This window comes from Temnothorax americanus, unplaced genomic scaffold (assembly GCF_048541705.1).
Source record: "Temnothorax americanus isolate GAGA-0224 unplaced genomic scaffold, ASM4854170v1 Scaffold7, whole genome shotgun sequence".
Classification (NCBI taxonomy): Eukaryota; Metazoa; Arthropoda; class Insecta; order Hymenoptera; family Formicidae; genus Temnothorax; species Temnothorax americanus.
The window spans coordinates 1,149,406-1,166,519 of record NW_027509792.1 but is presented as its reverse complement, the minus strand read 5'-3'; the positions used below and the strand labels follow the sequence as shown (position 1 = coordinate 1,166,519).

Genomic DNA, 17,114 nt, shown 5'->3' with positions numbered 1-17,114 from the left:
AAGGAACATATTTCGAAAGAAAGGGGGCTAAAATAAGTTGTAAGTAAAATCCCAAAAATTATAAATACAAAACACTTTGAACTTGGGAACTTTTTGAACAGATTTCGTATAGGTATATACGTAATGTATTCGGTTGAAAGATATTAATAGATCAAAAGACAATGTCAATGTTGTTTAACTGATGAAGGCGATTAGTAAGAAACTCGGCCAATCTACAAACCTGTACTATCGTCTGTATTCGACGTTGTTTCTCTCTTTTCTTTTTCGTACAATCGCACGGTCACGTAAACTGCACTTACGGGAGAAGTGCTCTTAGCCGGCGCAGTTAAGATAGATTATTCCACTGAAATTCCGGCGCAAATCACAGCGTATTTCTTTACGTATAACATTTACTACTGAAATTTCAGCGGATTTCGTCTTACTTTTGTATTAAGAGAACTATAATTAAAGTTCGTAATTATTAACAATGCCAGAAAATCTCTCTCTCTGCATAAAAAAATTAATGCAGAAAAAAAGAATGAGAAATAAAAGATATATTTTTTTAGTAAATAACTCTATTTAGTTAGAATATATTTTGTAAGTCTGCTGTTACGTTGTTTATATTTCGCCAAATATGTTTTTCATAAAACTTATAATTGGGTTAGTAAAACGTGCTTTTTACATGTACTATTTCAATAATGTATACATACATATATGTAGGCATCTTCTAATTTTCCAATTCACAAACATCCATCTGGCAAGTAAAACGCGTCGGCAAACAATTTGCCCAAACCAAATTAACGCACGATATTCACTATTTCACAGCGTTTTTCCATGATTTCCTACTGTCCAATTAAAAACCAAAACCTGTAGTCAAACGATCAACGATTACCCGCGAATTTTGGCGAAAACTGCTCGCTTTGAATTATATACAACTGCAGTTAATTAATTAAATGAATATTCATCAAAATGCAGATTTATATTATTAACTTCCACGCGAAATTAAAATTTAGACAAAATATTATAAAATCGGGAACTTTTACGTTATAAAAAAATTGAAATCTACATTTTGTGTGTGAATAAAAAATTCGCGCTTGTTCGAAGACCGACACTCGCTGAAAAGTTAATTGTCCTTATTGCAAGTTTGCCCCGTTGTTTTCCTTTTTTTCATTCCTCTCCGCGTTCAACGCCTATGCAATTTTCGCAGTTTTTCCGCCTGAAACGCAACGCGCGATGTTTCGGGTCGCAAGCCCCGCCGCTTCATCGTGCCGCAAGTTTCTCCGGCGAGTGAATAGAGCGAAAAAAAAAGGAGAAGATTCCCCCGTGGAAAAATTTTGTCGACTCGCGGAAACTCTGCGGGAACTGCGCGGGAGGAATGAACATCCTCTCTCCTTCCACCTTTTCTTTTCCTTACAGCATTTCTGCCTTGGGTTCGTTACGGGGCGCCGCGAAGGAAAATCTTCGCGCGTCTTCTGCGAACATTTACATAGAATCCTCAATTTCTCTCCTCCCTTCTATCGCCGTATTAAAGCATTTCACCTTTGCGCACTTAAAGGCACAAGCGCGGGAAGTGAGTTTTTCGGCAGGGGCATCTCCTCTAACGTGGCGATTGCGCTCGCTTCACGAAGAATCGGCTGACGATGTTTACATTAATGCGTTATTGCGCAAAAATATATGGTTATGTATCTTATTTTTTATATACTCTCTTACACAGCGCAAATCCAAGTGTGTTATTTTAGCTGAAGCTCTTTCTACATACTTCTTGCTCCGTTTTAAATTATGCCATTTAACACGATTGAACGTATTAACTTTTAATTTAATACGATTAAACGTGTTAAATGACGTGATTTAACACATAAAGAAACATATAAAAAGAGCTACAGCCTAATGTGTTATTTTTTAAACGTTTATGCGTGTAAAAATAACACACTTGGATTTGCAGTGTAGCGATTCAAAGCCTTGTTACTTGTTACAAAGTAATGCAACTGGATGTCATTTTTTAAGTTGACTTTTCATTAAAGTTTACTTTTTCTGCCCGTGCGCGGTATATGGGCTTGTACTCGGCGCTACTTCTTATACACGATAAAATAGAAAAAAATGTTAAATCGTGTAAAACATTCTTTTGTTAATATTCGCTACACGAAAAAGACAAGGTCGACGAATATTACCTGCGGGTTATCGCAGTTATATTTATATCATGCAGCAGTGAGTGTCGCGAAACTTTTCCTTTGATGTCATTAGCACGGTTATCCGTTTGAGCCGTGTCCGCGCTAACGAGGCAACTTTTCGAGCAAACTAACGCTTGGTTAATAAAACTCGATACTCTTTCAATTACACGTACAATTAACGAGCTTGAGAACCTTTTTAAAAGCCAAACAATTGACGCCCATTAACTATACGATTCAATTTTCATCCGATTGATCGGCGCCGTACCTAATAAATTAGTATTAACTTCGCCACGCTTGTTATCAAATAAATTAGCGTCTCGGCGCGCCGTCGTTGTGCTTTTTTTTTTCGTCGACGGTCGGTTTAATCGATCGTAAGCGGTTCAATCGATGCTTGCAAAAAGGTTCCGCATTTTAGACGAGGAACGCCTCGAGGACACGGGAAATGAAGGACGAAGAAAATTCCGTGTTTTAAGGTAGAAAAGCGAAAAGGGCGGAGCCGTTTACGGTGGAAATGGTTGAAGGAACGGTTTGCACAGAGAGATGCAAAAAGCACTATATAAATTGAAAAAAAACGTATACCCGAAGGTGGACGCGTACCACGTCTAATGGATCCGCCCATTATGACAATTGCATACGCCGGAATTATAAAGCTAAGTAAAGAAGGAGGAGAGGATGGTGGAAAATCAAGCCGCGCGTCTTTTCTCCTCTTTTTTTGTGGAAAGAAAAATGAGAGCGACTGTTTAATACCACGCAAGTTGTGCGGAGATGCAAATAGAAATCGCCGTACGCAATCAACACGTCAAAATCCTTTGTAGTCTTGTTTAACGATAAAGATAAAGGTACCTGTACCATTAAACAAACCTCACCGTGATATTAAATTATTGTAATATTAAAGTCATATTAATCGCCTTTTTCGCAACCACATGCAGTTGGCAGTAATAAATACGAGTATATTATTATACGTTTATGGAAATCACATGTTTGCATACGTTACGAAAGTGAAATAATTGGACGCGTAACGGTTTGTCAATCACCGTTTGAATATTACAACAATCGGCATGGATTTGCCTATTCGAAAATAGCTTTGAACTTCAATACTTTCGCATAAATGCGAATATTGATTTAATAACAAATATTCCGACTTGTGATGAATTGTATAAATTGCCAATATCAAATATCGGAGCTATGTTTAATTTATCATTATATTGTTTACATATGAGATATATGTCCAATCTATTAAAAGACTCTCTAAAATGTAAATCTATATATATAAGTACCGGACGTCTGTCTGTCTGTCTGTCTGTCTGTCTGACCGCGAACTACTCATTCGTTAGTGGACCGAATTTTTATCAAGAGTACATGAAATAGGGGTAGAATTTTCCGGGGAGTGCCATAAAGTGTATAGTTTTTCGTTACTGATTTTCTGGAAACCGATTTGTCTAATTTTTTTAATTTTTCGGGAAATTAATTGACCGAATTTTAAACACTTGTATATGAAGTAGAGGTAGAATTTTCTGGGGAATGCTATAAAGTGTATTATTTTTCGTTATTAATCTTTTTGGAAACCGGTTACAAAATTTTTCCAATTTCTCGGGAAATAATTGAATCTTAAAGAATTATATATATGAAATAAAGGTAGAATTTCCACGGGATTGCTATAAAGTGTACAATTTTTTGTTACCGATTTTTTTGGGAACCGGTTACACATTTTTTCCAATTTTTCGGGAATTAATTGACCAAATCTTAAAAAATTATACATGAAATAGGAGTCGTGTCAAAATTTTTTTAATTTTTGGAGGATAAGTTTAATTTTTTATTAATGGATAATTTTTTATTAAGAATTGATTTTCTTAAAACCGGTGCCAAAATTTTTTTTATTTTTTGATGATTTCGAAAAGAGAAAATAAAATAGAAGAAAATGAAAGAGAGTTAATAATGGCGGGTCAACGGAGAGTGAAAACGCGCGAGGCATGAGCAAAAATAAAATTTGAAGACTTTAATATAAGGGATTACATTTTTGAAATATTTGACAATATGCTAATCTGCATCTATAATATTATCTATTATTTTTTATTTTTTAAAAAAGAATTTGAAGATGTAGGTTAGAGTTTGAGGAGAAAGAATATCAAAGGTGCTTCTAATTAATGAGTGAGTTTGGGGAGAGGGTAATAGTCGAAAAATCTAGTCGATTATAAACGCGTGTGTTTGATACTTTTAAGGACATATTATAACATTTACATTATAAATTATCATTTATTCTTTACTTAACATTATTATATTTTTTTTATTTATACAAGTATTAATTCAGTTTACATTATGTCGCATATGTAGTAATTGTTATCGAAATGGAAATGCAAGTTATTTACACGCTGCAAACTCGTGGCCCGTTACTAAATTGTTATTGCATTTGGTATTGTCGTATATATCGAATAATAATCTATAACACATGGGCAATATTTCGGTCTAGTTGGCAATATTTCGAGCGGAGTTTCGAAAATATTAATTGAGAATGCGAGCCGGATGCGGGATATTTCGTTAACCCGTTCTAATTGACCGGCGCTTGTTGTCATTTACGCGTCTGCCCATTTTCCACTTTTCGAATTTTTCACAAAGTCGCCAGACGTATGAATTATTTTCACTCTTTTAGCAAATCGTTCGCGCTCAGCGAAGCTCGCCCGTCAGACAGCCGGAAATTGAGGTACAGAACTGTCGCTTTAAACGATAGCGTTTATAATAACGATTAACTACGCTTGATAAGCTTACAGAAAAAGTTAGCAGCATAGCAATCATATTATATGCTCCGTATTAATATATGAGAGAATTAATATTAAAATGCCTCTACATTTATTTATTGACGTTTCCAATAATTAGATGAAAACATTATAAAATCTCTTTTATGTATTTTTTCTGTATTATTGAAGAAAAGTAGATATGAGATATTAATTAATGAAATTTCTTTACGAATATAAAGGAGCTATATACATATATTTGTACATAAAAATTGGTAAACAGAGAGAGAGAGAGAGAGAGAGAGAGAGAGAGAGAGAGTGGGGGGGAGACAAGAGTTTCAAGTTACTAACGTATATTTCTTTTTGCTTGCAGAATGCGACTCGGTGTACGAAGACACGGAATGCCACGACGGATGCGTTTTAGCCAGTCCCGGATATCCTGGACTGTATCCGCCAAACATCCGCTGCCGGTACCTGATTACTTCTAGCCCGCGGACCTCCATCGCCATCAACTTCACGGCGGTGCTTCTTCCGTACAAGTAAGTGCCCGACTGTCTGGTAATGTCAGACTTTCAAATCGCACTGGGAAACGTTCTTTTAGTCCTCTCATCAATAAGTTTCCTATTTTCAACGAGCATCGAGGAATATATCCATTCGCGAGCGCGTAATATTTAATAATATTTAATAACTCTCGTTTTATTCAATTCTAGTAACGTCACGCTTAATCACTACGTCATTATACATGATATAAAAGCGCGCGATGTTTAATTACTTGCATGAGAAAACGGATGCCGTACGAGGAAAATATAGACTAAGAAAATTCGTCAAGCAAGCACTCGAGGGAAACGACGATTTTCTTTCGTACGCAAGATGCACGCGGTATGACGCCCATTTCGAGATTTATTTCGCATATCTGCGGCGTATGGTCGCTTCTTTCGCGACCCACGTTCCGTGAAAAACTACTCGAGTTTCACAGGCCGTTGCTGTACAGACTGTTGCACGACAAATTAAAAACCCCAGACGAGTCGGGCGAGGAACTGTCGCGTGGTTCTTTGGCGGCTTACGTTCTCAGCGGCACCGAGACGTTTCATAATTGTAGCGATGTTAGAGCACGCGAAGAAAAAGAGTACACAGGATACAATTCTCAGATAAACGGAAAAAGCATAAGAAAAGGAGGAGTGAAATTTACGGATTGTTCAATTTTAATTGGAACAATCTCGATTCTAAAGCTATTTATTGGTAGTTATGTAATTGAAAGTACTTGTACTTTTACTTTTTTTTATTAAAGAAAAGTAGCTAAACTTAAATTTAAAATATATCAATTGACATTATTTTTTATTTTTTATCTTATTGTTATGTTGAAATTTTGTCCGAATATCGCAGAATCGGAGAAATTAGTTTTAGAATTAATGCAACGCAAAAATAATACATAATATTTATATTATTGACAATATTTTTATATTGTTTATTACCAGATACGTGTAAATATAATCAACATCGTTATAAAGAAAATGGGTACTCTATCCTCCTGTACTATCTGTACTGTGTCGATTATATCTTTGCGTTGATTTCAAAGTCTCGCCGAGTGTTTCTTCTTTCATTTACCATCATCACCGGTTCGGATTAGCGCGTTTCCGAGCAGAAATGAAAGAGCAACCGGAGAAAGGAAAGCGAAAGAAAGAGAACTCTCCAACTCCTTTGCTATCTTTAGCTCGGGTATTTTTAATAAAACCCGCTCTTAAACGTACCTCAGCTTGCATAACAAGCGCGGAACTCTTTTTACGCCGCGTTAACCTCGCATGCATATAAATTATTTTTTACTTTACCGAAGAATTCGCAACCAGTTTTTGAGCGAATCACATATTTTCGTTTTTCGTTTCGCGAGCAGCAATCAAGTATAATAATCAGGCTTTAAGAAAGTTCACACTTTCTTAGTTTTTAAATAACTTTCTTATAGATTTTCTAACAACTCAAGTAACGAAAATAGGATTTCAATTATTTTGATCTAAATACTGTCGAAAAATAGTTTTAGGTTTCTTAAATCTAAGACTAAAATAGTCTTAAATCTCTTTAATAATTATTTGCGAGAAGAAAAAATGTATTTATATAGGTATTGGAAAAATATAAAAAAGTAAATCCTGCGATCTTTAACAAATTTTTTTTACGCATCCACACAAGAGTTAAAAAGAATTTAAATAAAAGTTATATATATATTTTTTTTTTTGCAAAAACATGAAAATATTATCAAATGCAGCGACTTTGTTCCTCAGCAAACAAATGTCTCAGCTAGCTCTGAGAGAAATCCGAATATATAACAATTAAATAAAATTATACAAATAAAATCATAGGAGACTTATTGACGATTCGCGCTCAACAGTCGCTTCAACTGATAATCATTTTCTGAGATTCGCCTAAACGCCCGTGGAAATCTGATGCGGTTACGATTAACGTACATACATACATCTTAATGATGCAGTGACAAATAAGAGAAATTAGTTTCGGGGTGCGGTACTCGATTCTGTAGGCGCGCACATTTCAACGCGCGTACATGTGAACGCCTCGTGCGAAATCTGGTCTGCAGAAACGTCGCGAGTCAATATGCATTCGCTTTGCACTTTGCCGAAGGTAAGAGCCCATTTGTGCGTGCTCGAACAAAGCCGCGTACACGGAAGGGGCACAAGCGCGTATCTTGACGCTTGATAATGCATCTCGCGTCTCGTTTCGTCGGCTGTGTCAACAACCGTCTCTCACGTTCTTCCGCCGTGTTCATCCCCCGTCTGAATCATCCCTCTGAGCAATAAGAATACATCTACGCACGGAGCATACTGCCGTTGTGCGTTTCGAATTACTTACCCTACGACGTCAAATGCGATCCCGTTAAATCGTGTTACGTTGTAATTCCTTTTGGATTCACGCTTCGTCAGCCACGTATTGAAGCTAACAAATTCGTTTTGTTTGTTTGAACTTTGATAGTTTATATTATACGTTCTATAAATGCTGCGCAAAGAATATTGTGTCGCAATTACATGCGCATGATTCAGTATAGAAATTTGTCGCGAGATTAACATTAATCAATAGATAAGTAAAGTCTTTATTTGCAATTAGACACAATTCACTTTAGATAAATATTTAGAGGAACATCAGAGGTGTTCCTCTAAAAGTAAATATCTTCCTGCTTGCAATACTAATGAGCGATTTCCGGAGTATAATCAGATTAGGTCAGAGAAATTTGTGCGAGATGTAAAAAAGCAATAAAGGGAAGGAGGGAAGGAGGAAGGGAGAGAGAGAGAGAGAGAGAGAGAGAGAGAGAGAGAGAGAGAGAGAGAAGACGTAGCTATAACATGTCCGTGATAGGGAAAGCTGCGCATTGCAGCTGCATTTGCCTTTTCACGGCGGCTGCAGTTGTTCTTTAAAGCTGGGCTCGCTGGCTTTTACGCCGGTGGTCGCTGGAAAGCCATTTCACACGGAGTCTCGCCGTCGCGAGTACACCGAACATTTCGATCCGTTCTCTAAAGACGGTCGTATTTTAGACCTCTACTACTGGCGTTTTCGCCCGCTTTATATTCGAGTGCTACGGCGGGCAGTAATATTGAAATAGATGGCCGGATGATCGCGCAGGGGCACCTAGGTGTTCTTTCTTCGACGCCAATTTCGTTCTCCGTGGCCCGGATGGCCGAATACTTTTACGAGCGGGATATTCAAAGAAGGAAACACCGTGTAAAGAAGTATAATTTCTGCGAACTCCATGTGTTCCTGATGTAATATTTAACACATTTTTAGGGATAATAGATTTCACAAAATAATTTTATAAAACCCATGAACGATAAACAAACGATATGCAAACAAGAAAATATAAATATGCTTCGGGACAGAGCGTTGCAAGAAGCTTAGTTCGTTCAAAACATTTGACTTTCCAAATAGCAATCCGCGCGTTTGTGTAATCACGGAAAACTTTGTTGAATTTCCGCAGAAAATATATCGCTTTTTGTGACAACTGCATTTGCTTTTGCGGCAATAATAAACCGTATTTTTCGACGGGCTGCGGTATACACCCAATTCGGGAAACAAACTTGCGCAGTTTACGGGCTATACTGACTGCCAATCACGAATCCAATGCACCGCATCGTCGCATATCCCTATCGGATGATACAATTTGAGATACGTCACGATCTTATGGGCCGATGTAGAATTACAAAAAGAAAATTGCGTTGCGTTTGGTTTACATTTTCTCGTCGTGTGTTTGACTGCGCTTCGTTCTACGTGTTTTCTCGATGATTGTATTTATATAACCGTCAAATCGAGGACAATCTACACTTGAAATTCGTTCACTGATTTTTAAATGATCGAACTATTTATCCCGAAAAATATTTTGGTCGCGTTTGGGGTATGCATTATTTTCAGCGATAACTTTAATAACTGTGTCAAAAATTTATTCCTATTACAATAATTTTATAAATGAATAAAAAATATAGTAATTATAATAAGCAAATGTGAAAACTAAATGAATAAAATATAATAATCAACTTTATAGAAATTGGTATATTGCGATGTAATAAAATGTAAGTAGGAAAAATGATTGAAAGATTATTCATGAAGGAATTTTTTTTTCAACGAGTAATAAAACTGAATAATTTTCGTTATCGTATCGTATCTTTTCATGATATCCTATACAGCTCGCCCGCTGTTGCGAAATATATCGACTGATGAAAAGAGTCGCGCGTCACGCAGCTTACACGATACCATTATATATTCTTTGTGGCGTGCGCGCGTTCTGTGCAAACACGGTACAGTAGTTTAATTACCGGGCCGCTTTCCCAGATATTTTCTCTGGATTTTACATGCACGCAAAATTACATGAGCGCGCGTCACGAGAGAGGCTTATTTGCAAGCGGCCGACAGAGATACAGCGGAAGATCCGCTCGGCATGTTTGCGACCGAAATTATACGCTACTCCATATAATTATTCGTAACTGAGTTTCTCATTTTTCGTAATTCTTTTATCGCGCGTAATTTGTTCGGCAAAATGTATCGCGTAAAAAAAAGAAAAAAAGAAAAAAATCGCAATATCGACTAACGTTAATTACAAACCGCCTGTTTTTCCCCGTCGTAATTATTCGCGCGCGTATCACGCATGTAGCGAATTCTAATTCGTTATACGCGGAAGTATTAATTTCGCAGAGAGAGATATCTTTTGAAGGAAAACGGTAGAAACATTAAATCAGGTACTTTTGATTCATATGCACGTGTCTCCGCATTGCGTTTTGCGCGACGGTTTCAGCAAATATGTATTAAAATAATAGATTTGCGGTTTAGCGGGATTAAATTGCAATGATTTTCTATTCGTCGTGCAACAACGCCGCCGCAGTTGCTCGTTAAATCACACAGTTATACCACGATTATTCATATCGCATCACATACATTATTTTATGACGTTACGGGTTTATTATTCCATGAGTTATGACCAAGAATCCACTAACGTCTAAATAAGCCACTCCATATGCCGTACTAGGTAAACCGCCGCGTAGGCAACGACCAACCAACTTGCAGGAACATCTAGGGATCAGCCTCAAAGGATTTGCGGTTGCCAAATGCATAGGTTACCTCACTCTCGCTATTCATATCCATTATTCAATCTCATTATAATTAATCGTACGAAACTATTATTTCGCACGGTTGCTGTTTCAATGACATTACCCATCTCGCAGCGTAAATTAGAAGGATGCATACTCACTTTTATAAATTCGTTTCTACTTCTTACCTGTCAGATATCTTTTAAATCATTCTAACAATATAAAGCATTATCCGTTGTAAACGTAGCTGCACGTTGAAAATTTATTTCATTAGAAAGACAATTCTATTAAATGGATTAACAATAAAACAATTTTATTATTATATTTTACTCAAAAGAATATGTTCAAATACAGAAAAGAATATAATAGTAAGAATAGTAAGAATTTTTACATAAAAGAATAGGTATGTTTAAAAATTTATTTTTATTTAAACACACTAACTTATATAAGTATTTATTTATAACGGTAACGGATAATTTAATTTAATATATACGGTTACATATTACATTCAAAAATTTAATAAATACAGCTGTATATTGTTTTCTGTAATTCAGTTACATTGAATTTTTGTAGAATTCAACAATTGACAAGGTGTCAGAAATCTTCGAATCATAACACAACTAACTGCATTCGCACTTCCATAATTCTTCCTACAGCAAAAGAATTATCACTTTAAACACTCAAAGATCTTTCATATACGGAAAAGAACTAAATCCCTATACAAAAATATTTTCCATGTATATTTTTCTACTGATACTCGCGGCTCCGTCTTTTTTTCTCCATCTCCGTCTTTCTCTCGGGCGGATATATTTCACACCGGATGTTCATTCGAATCTCCTTTTCGCGATAGAAGGGAGTTTACCAGTATTCGGGTAACGACCGAGCAACTTGCAAGAACATCTCGTAGAAGATCAGTCCTAAAGGATTCGCGGCGACGAAATCTACGAGGCGCGCCGCCCTTGCCCGCCGTATGGATTCATTATTCAGACTTAACTTGCACACTCGCGCGCCAAGGGACGACAATCGCAGCCGCCATGTGGTATGCCGAATTCACACCGCGGAAAAAGAAACCCGGGACGCGGGAGGGGGTTTCGTCGGGAAAGGAAGGGGTTCAATGCGACGGTGGTAGAGCACCCTCATCCATGCAAACGTCGAAATTATTCCAACTACGTCGCGAGAGTCCTGAGGCAGCGATTTTTTCTCTACCTTCCTCGGCTCGCCCTTCTTCTGCTTCTGCCTTCTTTCTTTCTCTCTTTCTTTCCCTCCCACTTTTTTCCCTTTCTCTTATTTTTTTTAGTCCACAATTTGCAAGCAACTGGCTTTTGCCGAGATCTAGACGGCAGTTCTTGTTAGCGACCGCGAATGCGTGGGTTTTTGAATTTTTTTTCAACGTGTTTAATTGTATACGAAAATATCGCATAGCATTTACAGAAAAACGTTTTTTGGATTAAAAGATTTCGTGATGTTTTATGTATTCTGCCTACATGCATTATATACACGGTCAAAAAAAACGTTATCTTCAATACATGTTATCATACTAGCTATCTTAATGCAACAATCTCCGTATTGTTATCAGAGCACATAGAAGCCTTTGCGAAAACAGCGATGCGTAAACAAAACACTGCATTTCAAGTGCACATTCAACAGGTTATCCAGCCGGATAACAAAACTATGATGACGTCTTTCTCATGACGATTTCTTATCACTCGCTTATCATTCATTTAATCCATAACGATCACTCGTATATCGCTGCAACTTGAAAAGGGGCTGCCAGCCACCGCCGCTGTAAATTAATCCCATCTAATCCGACGTGTCGTAACAAAAACTAATTATCCTTTATCCTCCGCGCTAATTAACATCGTAGACCGGCGCGACGCGACGGTCGAATTAGATCTTTTGCCCAAACATCACGTGAATGATGAAGGGGGGGGAATGCAAGCGTAAAATAACGGTGCGCCTCGCGTGTCGTCCTCAGCGATTCTCGTCGGCTGGAATTTAATAAGAGCCGCATAAAATTAGGGCGGATTCCCGCCTATTTGAGACGGCTTGCCGCGCCGCCCGCGCACGTACAGAATGCGGGACGTACGTGTGTGTACGTAAAACGGAGGTAGCACATGAACGATAGAAGGTTGAAAGCTTTTGTACTTCCCATCCTCGGTCACCTATCTACCTATCCTATCCCGCGGTGCAACCTCCTGCGCCAGGCCGCAAGCCGTTGTTCCCCACGCGTGCGCTCGGCTGTTACGGTGTGTTACCTAAACCACGGGGGTTTTCTTGCCGGTGAGCCATCACCAGGCTGGTGCGCGCCTTTCTTTGAGGCATTAGATTGCGCGAGGTGCACCATGCACGTTAACTCAAACATCGTTTAACTTGAACCGATTAGCTGGACGAAGTAAAAAATGACACGCTTGACTTTCGGGCGAGCGCAAAGTCTGCGTTTCTTCAGCTGAAATGTTGTTCAATAAAATCTTCTCGAACTATTTTGTTTTTATTTTTGACGTTATATAAGTGAAACCTAATTCAGAACTCAGCTTGGAAAATTGTATAAAAATAACAGACTAAAATAACAGTATACGCACTACACGGAAAATACAAAAGGGATAAGACAAATAATACAGCATATCGGTAAAAAGAGTTAATAACGTAACTATGCTTGGAGGAGGAAGGGGAAAAAACGGTCGTCGCGCACTTGTAAAATTACAAGATCGCGGCACAAGCGCCGTTGGCGAGTTTCAATTAACGTAATGCAGCGTCTCCCTGTAAAAAAATGCGACAGCGAACAGTTCGCGTATTAACTGGCAACCTCATTTCTGCCGTCCGGTGCCGTCCGGCCCCGCGTGACATTGGCGGACCTTAATTAAATTACATGGTAAACGCGCTTCGGTAATTAATGAAGTGTCACGAAAATCGAACTACACGCCGATATACCACCGGCCGGCTCGTTGCACGGATTTGCGCGGAGTAACGAAATCAAGTTACATCAGGGGCGCATTGAAGGTATTAACGATATCGAAAATCACTTTAAAGCCGATGCTTGCCGCTTACAGCGCGCCTGTAAACAATGTTACCGAATTTGTAGACAATTGACATAAACGCGATCTCGTTCGTTTAGGCAATCAATTTACCATATTTGGCAATCCGATTCCGATGGGATTAAAGTTACATTACGGAGAAATGCGGCGTTTGCGGGCCGATTATATTCGCAATATTGTAAAATATATGATTTAAAAAAGAAATTCGTCCGTTCCACTTTGCATTCTCATCCATTTCTTTTTTGCTATCCTTCGTTTTCAAAGTATGTCATAACACATCATAACACATCGCCGTCTCGTAATACGTTGAGATTATTACTGAGAGATATAGTAGTCGATTTCGCTTTAACGGTGGAGATCCCGTCGGACTCTTGCGTTCTCTTTATCTACCATCGTCGGGCACATGCAATTTCGTGATTACGCTCTACATCTAAAGAGCGCACTTACCGGTACCATTCATGCGTACTGCGATGTACGTGATATTATGAGATTCGCAAATCGCGCGTAATTACTGTAGGGGAAACTAGGGCTGTTTGTTAGAGGGGTAAAATGATACAGCTATAAAAAGTAGGTTCATGAAATCGTCTAAGAAACGCTAGATAAACGCATTTTGAAGCTAAATAATCATATACATTTCACAATCGTTAGCGTTTCTTAGACGGTTTCATGAACCTACTTTTTATAGTTGTATCATTTTACCTCTCTGTAACAACCCAATCTCCCCTATTTACCTATCGCTGAATTCATAATACAAGCGGGAAGAGAGATATAAGATGAAGGAAATCAACGCTCGAAAATATTCTATCGCTGAAAAGAACATGAATGGAACACATATTCTCGAAACGTGCGATTTCGTAACGATGTTATAACAACGGTATGCGACGCTCTTTCAATCGAGGACGAGATAACGTCGGAAACTAAAAGCGCGCTGTATCTCTGTATTATCGCGAAAAATCGTGAGGTAAGTTCCTGCAAACGTAATTTTCTTGTTTTTTTCCCGATCGCGGCGGACCTACGCGATAGTGAAATTCCGTCAGCCCAAGCCGATACGCGGGATTATTACGGTGTGTGACGACGCAATATTACTTGCCCGTCTCTTAACGTCATACAGCACGAAACTCTTCCGTCACACGCGGCACATTGTGTCACGTGTCACGCCACGAGCGCACTCACGCTCGTTAATATCCGTGGCTATACGGCTTACATGTACGAAACCCACGGGTGGAAAACGTATTAGCACATCGGCACACATATAGGATACTTGGCGTGTCCTAAGAGTATATTCTAAGACCACACGCGACTGAATAATCTCACTTTTATCACTGCCCACTGATAGAACCTTTCTGATATGTGTAACATAATGACGTAATAAACCTCTCGTGCAAATATTAGAAACTTTGCATAATATAAATATAAAACGGTAATCTGTGCATAAAGCATTTAAAAGTATAGTACTGATAATAAATTTATATCTTTCTTATGTCTGTGTAAAGACAATAATAAGTATATGCTTACGCCTTCAAATTTATTCTTAATTATTAATTGTCTTTAGAATTATATTAGAAACACATAAAACAATAAATTATTATTAAGGTACTTTTAAATACTTATTCGTGATTTATCGTTCTATAACATTCTAAGAACGGTAAACTAGTGTATTTTATTTATCCCTGATATTTCTGCCAATAGAATCTATCTGGATCCTGAAAATTACCTTCATCATGATTTTCGGTATCCTAATGCAGTTGCGCAACAACGCAACACGAGATAATTATCCGAGTCCGTCCGCGTCCGTGTTTTTTGCCGTCCAGCAGAGCTCCAGTAATGTATATGGGATATATATGTGCATTAGACGTATTTGAGCGCGTGAAATTCTGCATATACCCCGAAGCCATGTTCGACGGCTGCACGTAATTGGAGTATATGCACCGACGGTTCATTCATCGCTCGGCTAATTTCCATCCTACGAATTTTATTTTTTTTCTTTCTTCTTTTCTTTGTCGCTCCCTATGTTTTCTCTGCTTCTTTTCGGTCTCGAGCGCTTCTACTACGTCCGCTTTCGACAGCTTTGATACGCGGAACGACATTTTGACGGCGCCGACCGCGGTATCGCCGACCAAAGCCTCATAAATCGCGTAAATGCAACGCATCATTGTCACCATCCTTTCCGATCCTCGACGATTCGGTGGATTTTTTAGCGCAGAAAATTACAATTTCCCCAAAAAGAAAGAAAAAAGCATATTCCGTTTCAATAAATCAGAAAATAATTAATCAGACTTAAATGAATTGTAGGTATCGTTTCTAGCATTTGATGGGATAAATAAATGAAGGAAAGAGAGAGAGATAAAATATGATATTATATTCTTCATGTTTTATTGACAATACAACTTCGAATATATATCTTCTTTCTTCTTATTTTGTTTCTATATAATTTTATCTATTTACGCATAGAAAAATATGCAGTAGAAATATACATAGCGATTAATTAATTTCTTTTAGTACAAAATACTGCCAAATTTGGTAAGCATAATAATTTTGAAAACCCAACCCACTCATTATGTGATCGTTATAATTAACACGCAATGAGTAATTCAGACGTATTTTCTGTAGATGGATTATAAATAATTTGTACGTAATGAATCGCTGGTTATTAATTATATCAAGCCACTCACTTTATGTTATATGTTTTTGAACAAACACCGCTATTATTTAAGCTCTAACAACATAATAATTGCAAGATTTGTGTAATATTATTCTCTCTCTCTCTCTCTCTCTCTCTCTCTCGTAACAGTCGGATATTATATAAATACAATTAAAACAAACAATATTTTAAATTAGATCTATGATGCAAACGTCAATGTGCATTACATTTCGATCATAATAAACGCATGGTATTTCAAACAATTTCCAAATGTATGTACTGCACGTGCATTCGCCCTATTGTTATATATAAAATAGCAAATTTATATTAAAAACGTGAAGGCCTGAAATATATTTTGCCCTTTTAATAACGGGCACTATATTTCCTTTATGTTTCACCCCCCGTCATATTAAATTCTCACTTGTTGTTTAATTACTCCCGCAACGTTACTTCAACGGATGCGTTCAAGCATGTCGAATTACGTCGCAAGCAGTGCCGACATACATGCGTGTCGTCATATTGCATGTAGCCCCCGTGTTTGTTTATACGCTTAACACTCGCAAGCTGCGGTCGCCGCGACCGCACGGTGTTGCACCGGAAGTGGTCGCACCGAGGACACGGTAACGCATATGGAATGTCCGCGAAGTCGGGTAACAGTCCCCGTATATCGACAAACGAGCTCGCGCTATTCCGTCGCATCCCGGTCCGCCGGATGTAAAATTCTTATGACGTTGTTACGACCTTGTCAGGGCATCTCATAAATCTGATCCGGCGTAATCTGTGGCAAATGACGGAATGGGCGGAATTTTTCTCCGCGGCATCAATAAATCAAAATGGATACAATTGCATGTTCATTCGCGATTATTTCTCGTAAAATCGCGCGCGACGTCGCATCGACGCGACGCGACGCGACGTGACGCGACGCGGCTCGGAAACGTAAATTGCGCTCGCGAATTTATCGCGCAATATTTAACACTCGCGGCGAAAGAACGATA

General features: G+C 38.2%; 1 protein-coding gene across 7 annotated transcripts in view; it reads left to right on the top strand.

The window, feature by feature from the left end:
* LOC143906306 (uncharacterized) overlaps positions 1-17,114 on the top strand; it is a 219,933-nt gene that overhangs the window by 157,032 nt on the left and 45,787 nt on the right. For all 7 annotated transcript variants that reach the window (XM_077422312.1, XM_077422308.1, XM_077422310.1 and 4 more), the window contains one exon: positions 5,250-5,415. In XM_077422312.1, coding sequence (XP_077278438.1) covers positions 5,250-5,415 — 166 coding nt within the window. The remainder of the gene's footprint in view (positions 1-5,249; positions 5,416-17,114) is intronic.